This window comes from Bactrocera oleae, chromosome 6 (genome assembly GCF_042242935.1).
Source record: "Bactrocera oleae isolate idBacOlea1 chromosome 6, idBacOlea1, whole genome shotgun sequence".
Classification (NCBI taxonomy): domain Eukaryota; kingdom Metazoa; phylum Arthropoda; class Insecta; order Diptera; family Tephritidae; genus Bactrocera; species Bactrocera oleae.
Window position 1 is genome coordinate 31,872,551 of NC_091540.1, and position 9,888 is coordinate 31,882,438.

The 9,888-nt window shown below is 33.4% G+C and overlaps 1 protein-coding gene across 5 annotated transcripts in view; it reads left to right on the top strand.

Annotated features, from left to right (window-relative positions):
- Positions 1-4,646, top strand: part of Sox21b (SRY-box transcription factor sox21b) — a 63,855-nt gene extending 59,209 nt beyond the window's left edge. For all 5 annotated transcript variants that reach the window (XM_036374091.2, XM_036374092.2, XM_036374093.2 and 2 more), the window contains exon 8: positions 1,378-4,646. In XM_036374091.2, the coding sequence (XP_036229984.1) occupies positions 1,378-2,022 (645 nt within the window). In that variant the 3' untranslated portion in view covers positions 2,023-4,646. The remainder of the gene's footprint in view (positions 1-1,377) is intronic.
- Positions 4,647-9,888: the final 5,242 nt, after the last annotated feature.

Below are 9,888 nucleotides of genomic sequence, written 5' to 3' on the forward strand. Positions count from 1 at the left end.
TTAGCCATTTAGAGTCCGCGTAAGGTTGTTCGACCGTTCATTGGTTAAACTTATGGCGCACACCATAAATCGGATAAAAAACTCGGTGAAGAATGTAGAATACGTTTAAGCGTTAATTATATTTAGAATATACAATCAGATAATATATATGAACTGAAAACTACGGCCAAAAGAATTCCAACACATTTAAGTTCACTTGATTAAGAAGACTCAGAAATAATTTCAATACTTCTTTTTCTTCAACAAAACAAATCAAGCCCAGAAAAGCAAAGCTAACGAGACTAAAAATCAGAAGAAATAGACACTCATCTTAACCTGTAAACAAATAACTTTCGGCAAGAAATTAGCAAGCTGGCTACTAAACTCCAAGCAAGCCTATCACGAATGAGAGTAATAGAATGTGAATAATACCATTTCTGCGGCCACGACCGGCCCATATTTATATGCTACTAGTCCATTTATGACTTTTGAACAAAACAATCAATACTATCTAGTGGCATCTGTTCTTTTGCCTCTTTCAATACTAGCAAGTGCTTCAAGATGCAAATAAAATTAATCTGGAGAGAAGCGTTTTTAAATATTTTTTTCACATCAGTTATTTCTAACATTTGAAAATAATTTAGACAAAACGGGATATTTTTTGGGTAAAGTTAAAATGTACTACAGCTACATTATATCATTTATAGATATTAGTGCTTTAAGCATATTAAAATATTTATTGCAAAATGCAAAACTTTTAAACTCCAATAATTGTATAGGAAATAAATCCCTGACAAATTAAATGTGTAGCCTATTGCTAATTTGTTAACAAATCTTACCAGAAGTTTTCCACACAATCTATTTACACAAAATAAAAAGAGTGTAACAACATAATTATACCCGAAAGCGTTCTAGAAATTCAAACACCCCTACCTTGCTTTCATTCAGTGCAAGCACATATGTTGCAAATCCACCCTTATATGTATACTGCTTGGCTACCGTTCTTCCATTCCGTAACCTGCAATTGGAGAAATCAAAACACAATCAACCAAAAGGAAAACAAAAACGAGCGTGAAATGTAATAATAAAAATCTCAATAGATTTGAATTGAAAAGCAAACATTTAAACAAATGCGATTACAACTGCATTCAATTACAGTCTTCTCGCCTCGCCAGTACCGTAGTCATGTGAAGGGAGTTAGAAAGGGCGGGTAACCTGTATGGCGTGTTTACGTTTCCTCAACATTGGTTAATTGCGGGTGCAGATGGATGGCTTTCCCTTTCAATCGCTTATTATCGTGGTTGGAATAGATGAAAATGTTAATAAAATTAGACCACACAATTATTTTAATGGTTCACTTAAGCTTTTGCCCCGTTTTTTCTCTCATCTTCTCTATAGACCGGCCAAATGGATGTACCGAAATTCGCGCTTGATCGCAGCTCATACTTGAGCTCCGCAGCCACAGCTGGCACGCTGTACGAGACCTCGAAGGCTGCCCAAGCGAGTGCCGCCTACAGCGCCTACTTGGACCCCAGCGTCCTTACAAAGGCATATTTCGATTCCAAAATGTATCAAGACCGTGCTGCCAACTATGCCTTTGACATTTCGAAAATCTACGGTGCCCAACAGCATGGCACATCGGCGGCTGCCGCTGCAGTGGCACATCAACAGCAACAACAACACTTGCTCAATGGCCTAGGTATAGGCAGTTCACACCAGAACAGTAGCAACAATAATAACAACCATGCAACAGCGAATAACAATCTAGACGAACGCAACAACACTCCGCATTTGGACAGCAGCGGTGGCGCTGGTGGTGGAGTTTCAAGCGGTGTGGCGGATTCTAAACCACATCTACACTCGCCAACAGACGCACAACTCGACTATTCACAATATGCACAGTACGGGCAAGTTGGGGGAGCCGCCGTTGGTTTGGGTGGTGGTGTGGTTACCAACGGTGGTTTGGGTGGCATTGGCTCGGGTGGCGGGCCCGCAACTAGTGCTAGCGGCGATTTCCGACGTCCGCTCACAGTCATATTTTGACCACCATCCGTCGAGAGTGAGGAACTCAACCTATCCATGACGAACTAGATTGGGAAATAGTGAGGTTATAAGCATCAAATATTATATACATATGTATGCGTTTTAGCGATAACTGTAAATCGTATGAATATTTCACACAAGAACGGTTTTATTTCTAGAATCTTAGTTCACAGCTGCATATATGATACATATATAAAATAAACGAATATCTAACAAATACATGAATATATAAAAGTAATTGTAGAAAAATAAAAGGAAGCACTTAAGCAGAAAGTCCAATTTTTTACAGGACTATTGTGAAACAAAAAGGTTTAAGGCTAGGTTTGTTTTGAAGTGGATTTTATAATGTAGTGTGTAAAAATTCTAAGTGAAAATAGATATAAAAGTTATAAAGTTGATCGGTTTACACAAAGTTGGCAGGTTCATTTGTGAACGAGTATCTAAAGAGTGCTCAACGCCTATGAAACTACGGTCGACCAATATGTAACATCTCAATTGTCAAACTAAACAATTAAATAAAAGTGTAAAGTGAATTAATATAGTCTAATGTTTAAAAGTATATTTAATGTTCAGATATGTTCTAGCATTGGTCAGGACATTGTCTATTATATCCATTCATCATTTTGCAATGCTTCTTTTGAAATCGTTATTATTTGCCTTACATTTATTATATCAGATTAGCGCACCAATAAGGAAGGTTGTTAGATGTTTTTGATTAAGAAGTTAGGCCAGCGAAGGATTTTCATAAAATCTAAAATTTTTTTAGCTTAAAGTTATTCAATTGGTATAAAAAAAATAAATTTGACTCCGTTCAATCCGCTATATATGTCAAATCGGGGATGATTGAACATTTAACTTTAGCTTTGCAATAACATTATTTATTAATGTTTGTTATTATTGCAAAATTTTTTTTAAATCATTTTCTGGTAAATTTTCGAACGGAAATTTTATCCTTTTTTTCAAATCCACCATTTTACGAAAAATTGATGACGTACGTACTTTAACAGCAAGTGTTATGTAGATTAACATTTTATTTCCTTTCCTAGAATCATCTTCGTCCGTACAGGCCCTCTTGGCAAGGATCGAAGACCGCGGAATACTTTTAGAGGCATAAGGTTTGTCAGAATACCGAAAATCATATTGTAGTAAATCATATGTAGTAAATGAGACTTTGGGTAATTTATGGACCAATTTCACATATTTTTGGCATTAAACCATTGTATATCCAATATTATACGTTCGGTTAATTTTGCTGAGATTCTTAGATAACTCACATATTTGCCGATATATGCGCTATAAAGTCAGCCGACAGTTCGAAAATTCTTTCTATTAGGTATATGGGAGCTAAGGAAATTATTGATCCGATTCAACCAATTTTTAACATACAGGCATACTATTATCATAAAAGGATTCTTTGTGAATTTCTATAATATATGTCACTTTTATTAAATTTTAACAAAACCGTTATGTGGGGAGTCCGAATTCAATTTTCATAGGGTTAGTAGGGATGCCAAAAAGATATGTATCCAGCGAATTTTGTTATTATATCTTGAATGGCTTAGGAGATATGTACATACGTTAAAATTATTAGAGGGCGGGGCCACGCCCACTTTTTAAAGATACACCACAGGTACCCCTCACCACTATAACCCTCTTAACCAAATTACAGTTTTGTATCTTAATTTGATCTTAGTTATAGCACCTTATAGATTTTCGATTAATGGTGTTTTGTAAACCATGGAAGATATGTACCAAGTTTCTTCAAGATATTTCAATATTTACTCAAGTTATCGCTTTCATAGACAGACAGATGGACGGACAGACAGACACTCGGATTTCAACTCGTCTCGTCATCCTGATCTAATATAAACAACCGATAAGTGAACCAAACTATTTTACTTTGTAGCAACATGTTTCAAGAGTATAAAAATTATAAACTCAGATACATATTTTACCATAATTTGATTCCTTTTTCCTTAATCTGAGAATTAATTGTCAAAGGTTTTTTTTGATACCTTAACTGGCCTTACCCGTTAAACCATTAAAGTTTAAGCAGCCACTTAGGAAACCCATTAAAAAATTCTATATTTATACTTAAATTAATCTAAATTTAATTTTTTGAAATTTTTTCTAATTTAAGCTTTATTTTAAAATTTTGAAAAGGCAATAAAAGGAAAAACTGAAATTGAAATTTTCAAAATAGAAATTTTTTCCTAGATTTTGATAGAATGTCACACACAGAACTGTAAAAATATGTTGAGTTGTTGAGATTAATGTATAGAACTTATAATATGTGACGAAAAAGTTATTAATACAACACGAGATAAATTTTAAGTGAATAAAGTGAATTTAATAAATAAGAAATCAATACCATTAAGAATTTATTATTAAATGAAGTACGAATAAATTGTTTAAATAATAATAGAGAAATAACGAAAAATAAAGAACGAAGAAAAAGACATAGCATTAAGCATAGTTGATAAACTACACATATAAAGCAAATATGAATTAGTTAATGTTAATAAATAGAAATGCATAGAGTAATTAAAATTAAAATAAAAATGCACACACACATATAGTATTTAACGATGTGAGCATTGTAATTAAAATCTTATTATCAATAAAAAAAAATAATATGCAAATGCATAGCTCTTTCTATGTTAATCATGAGGAAATGATATAATTCTAAGTACGCAACAACAGTTTCAACCATAGGGTAAAATTTCCGCTTATATACAATAAATATGGGTGTTTATGTAAATATAACATTCTTACACATGTACATACGGACGTAATTAACTTAAATTAATAGCAAACCAATGTGAAATGTTTGCCACAAAGGCATTGGCAAAATTATTAACCTGCCGCCCTGCAAACCGCAACTCAAACAGCACTCCAGCCAACTCAAGTGAGCGAAAGTAAAGCGTTTCCTCATTTACCATATTTCTGTATTTGCTCTTTTTTTGTCCCTTCTGTCACCAGTGTTGTTTGCGCTGTGACAAAAAAAGCAAAAATCATAATTATGAACTTAGCGGAGCAAAGAGAAAATCAACCCTTAAATGGCTAAAATAGTTGTTTTATTTTAATTGCTATTTGGTTCTTTTGACGTTGCAGTTAAAACGGAACGTGCGCCACTTAGCGGATCGAGCAGGTAAAAGTAATTGGAAAATAGCACTAATTGCAATTTGCGCCAATTTGAACGCGCTTCAACTACTCTCGCTTTGAGTATCCTCTCGGTGGAACACAGTTAGCTTAAACGACACAACTCTCCCAATCCCCCCGCCGCGCGCTCCTTTAGTACTGCGTACTGAGCAATTAACTCAAATCATCGTGCTTAGCTTCGTCGCAATTGGTCGCTTGAAATCGCTGACACCTTCGCGGCTCCGTGAGATGGGAATGCAAGAATTAGTATAATTGAAAAGCCTACGTAAAAATTTTGACACATGACTCTTATATTATATACAAAACAAACTCGTACAAGATTTGTTATAAAAATTGCATGAATTACCACGACAAAATGTCAGCTCAGTATATTCCAGAGGGAATCAAAACTAACCTCTCTAATCCGATTTCACCCATTTTCATACTGTCCATGGGATATGTACATTTAATCTATTAGGGGGCGATAATGATCATTCAATTCATTAAGTTATCTTAATTTTTACTCAACTCTTCTCGTTATTCTAATCCATATCTATCCTGACTAGTTTCAGATGATACAAAACTATTTTACTCTGTAGCAACATGTTGCGAGCTGTGCGTTATGAGAGTACACAATGATTTCTTGATAATAGGGAATAGTATGTCACTGTCAACTGTGGACAAAATTAGAGAGTTCTTAATATCCAAGTATAAAAAATACGATTTTCTGCCATAAACGTTGACTGCAAACGTTGTATTATATTCACCCGAAATTAGTTTTAAATTGTCTGTTGTATCTAACATTTCATCTTACAATTAAAAATCGATGGATTATAAAACGTGTAATTTGTAAATTATATCATACCCTTTAATATAATACAATATCATATTCTCCAACCGCATAAAAGCCGCAGAAGGGCTAAGAGGGCAACTCAAAATCAAAATCTCTTAAGGCCATTAGCAATATGTTATTTATTTATTTTATTCTTAAAGATGTTGCATTAATTCAAGTTTAGAAAGCCATTCTAAAGGCCATCTGTGGTGTAATCAGAGAACTTAGAAGAACGAGAAGGCAGAGAATGTTAATAAATAGAGAAGGCGCAAATCTTAGCTGTGCTAAAATGTAAACTATTAAAAGGGAACACCGAAAATTCGCAAATTTGAAAGTTCAATTACACCACGTCAAAAATGTACCTTCCCCTCATAATAATCGAACTCAACAAACTACACCACTCTAAGCAGGAACCAAGTAAATGTTCACTACCTTATAAAGGAACCTCTAATATATATATGCGCAGATGTTCTTTGGCATGTGTGTTAAGGAAAATTATAATAACAAAAAGAAATAATAGATTTTGAAGAACATTTATAAATTAGGAAAAAATTTAAATTAAATTAAAATAAATTTAATAGAAAACGTTTATAAAAATAAAAAAAAGGAATAAAACTACATCTGTGCTAGGAGTGAACTCAGGCAAATATTTGATGTGAATTTGCAAAAACGAGCTGTGCTATACAAGCAGCACCACAACAATGAAACTGTGAACTCAAACAGCTATTGTCGTCTACTAGTTTCAAATGATCAATTTATATCTGAATATTCTTGAAATTGCCTTTCCTCCATTCGCATGTCCAAATATATTTGAATATATGTACACATATGTATGTACATATGCAGGTACGTCCCTCAATATGCCTTTTGTAAAAATATCAATTCCCGAAATTGCCTTTCCTTTATAATTCTGCACTGCGCTCTTTGTTCTGTGCGCCTGGTCAACCAAATTTGGTTTTCATATGAAATTCCTACCGCAAATGCACCAAATGCAACCATATGTTTCTTTTTGAATTTGAATGTCTACAGAAAATTGAAGAATCAGCAAAAATTCAATTTTACAATTTGTATCACTGAAAATCCTACCATCCCCCTCGCATTTTTATGTTGGGTACAACTGCTTCCCGGCAACATTTGCTCAAAATCAGAAATTGAAGAATTTGTCTGATGTTCCCTTCAGAAAGGAGAATTGGCAACATGACCTCTTAGCGATTTGAAATATTATTTTAATTTATTTCATATTATGCATTATATATGACATTATATTATAAAATTTATATAAAATTGCCGTATTACTTATATTAGTTCGAAGCACATTTCATATGTATGGTGCTTATGCATGTTAACTTAATATCATATTTTTATTGATTTTCTATTTAGCCCGTTTTCTCTAAATTCAATGGCATGAAAATGCAGCCCAATCGGTAGCCGTAGTATTTCAAAAGAGCATAAGTCAATTTTCAATAGCAAACCACTGCAAAAAGAACAAACGAGACAACATAGCCGACCGACATTGTCGTAAAATTGTCGATTCAAGCAAATTTTGTCAACTTGCCACTATGCGCAAAATTCGGTGTCAATATGTATGCGACCTCGTATGTATATATGTATGGTGGTCGGCAAAGTTGTCATTTGGTTTTTTTCAACGTTTTGTCAGAACTTAATTTTTTGCTCCGCCCCGTCTCCCCGCGAACTCGCCGATACTTCCATGGCGTGCCATCATGATCAGAGGCGTTTCAACGGGGACTTTTTATCATATTATTATATTGCTTAATTTGTATAGGAAAATACTGATATCTTAGGTCTTAGTTCATACTTATTTAATCGTTTTTAAAATAAACTCGATTAATAAAAATATATCTGAAATAATTATGTGGTAGTACACCCCCGGACCCCTCCTTGCTTGCGATCGTTCAACTTGCTTCTCGCAAAAAGCAAAAAGTGTGGACAAAAGTCATTGCTTGTGCGGGGCAAGAAGAAGCAAGCATCAGGTACGTGTATTTAAGAATGTATGTGTGATTATCACATTTGTGTAAATACGCATAATAAGGAAATATTCAATAAACCTAAACATATGAATATATTTTCCTGATATATTTTAATTATATCAGGAAGTAAAATATGATATTAAAGTAATTGAATTATGATATGCTTAGACTCCAATTAATAAAATCAAATTTAATTTACATGAGTTTTAGGATTCGAACTTATATGCTCGTATTCGGAATGAGCTTAACTCCTTCACGCTTACGACCTAAGCCACCACAAAAGTGGAAACGCGGCCACTTAGCCACCGTTTTATTGTTATCCTTTGCTACAATAAGTCAATTGTTCTAGATATTATAATTATATATAAGCAATTACTCACGCAACGCACATACATAAGTTGGAAAAATTGCCTATTAAATATTTATTTTATTATAAATTCTGGCGTTTTTACCGGTAATACAGATTTTTAATTCAGAAGGCTTTTCATAATTATAAATTTGTCATATCATAGAAATTGAAAACATAAATCTAAATAGGTATGCGCAAAGATTTTTCATTTAGGAATATTCGTTGTGTCTATTTATAGCATTTCGCATATTGTGTGGTGTATTTTTCTTTTTCGAAGTTATATTTTTCGATGTTCCCTCATGTGGAATTACAAATTAGTACTCAAAAAGATTTCATTTAACATTTGCTCCATTTGGCTCCTTCTCTATTCATTAACATTCTCTGATGTCACCAAATTAAGTTCAAGTGGACAATATAGTTTGTGACATATGCGTACTACACCAATTCTCCATTTTTTAAACACTCAACACATGAAAGATCACTGTGACAGTAGAGTAATCAAGTTTGACGTTTATGGTAATAACATATATTTCAGTAGTTTCGATTATAGTTGTTTTGTAGACGGTGGGTGAGGATAATCTTTCTGCAGTATGAAATAGCGGAAAGTGAGTAGAGTTTACGGAACAGCGTCTGTTTTCGTAATGATGTGAATTTCTGGGTGTGCTAATCGGCTGTATCCACCCATATATGGATGTATGTATAATACTACTTTACTCAGGGTAAATGCTTACAATTTTTTAAATCAGTTTTAAGAACATTATCTAAATAGAAATTATAAAAGGCAACAAACAATATGTAAAAAAGGACTACATATGTACATATGTATATACATACATACATATATATTTAACTATAAATTCATTCTCACAGGAAAGATTTCTTCTATCGAAATGCAAAGCTCTTTTCATAAATATGTTTCGCTCAAATTATCATTGTTTTCTTTTTTAAAATATTTTCGTTATTTCAGTTTTCCTCGATCTTTTATTTGAGTTCATTTTTTAACCAATGTGTTCTTTGGACGTATTTTTTGGGCCAAACAAGTTTGCACCACCAGAATTGAATCTTTTTAAGTACTGATTTGTAGTATTCACATGAGGGAACATCGAAAAATATAACTTCGAAAAGAAAAATACGCCACACAATGAGGGAAACGGGGAAAAGGCTATAAATAGACACAACGAATGTTCTTATATAAATTATCAATGCGCAAACCTACTAAAGTACCTTTTTAGATATGTGTCTTCAATTTCTATGAAATGACAAAAACTTGAGTTCTGACGTTGAAAAACATGACAACTTTGTCGATATACACACATACGAGTTCCTATACATATTGATGCCGAATTGTGCACATCGTCGCGGAGTTGACAAAATTTGTTTGACTCGACAATATTACGACAAAGTTGGCTATGTCGTCACTTTTGTCCTTTTTGCAGTGCTTTGTTACATAAAATTTACTTCTGCTCTATTGAAGTACTGTGATTTTCGATAGGGCTGCTTTTTCTTTATAATGAATATAGATAAAATGAGCTAAATCGAAAATCTTTGAAATTATG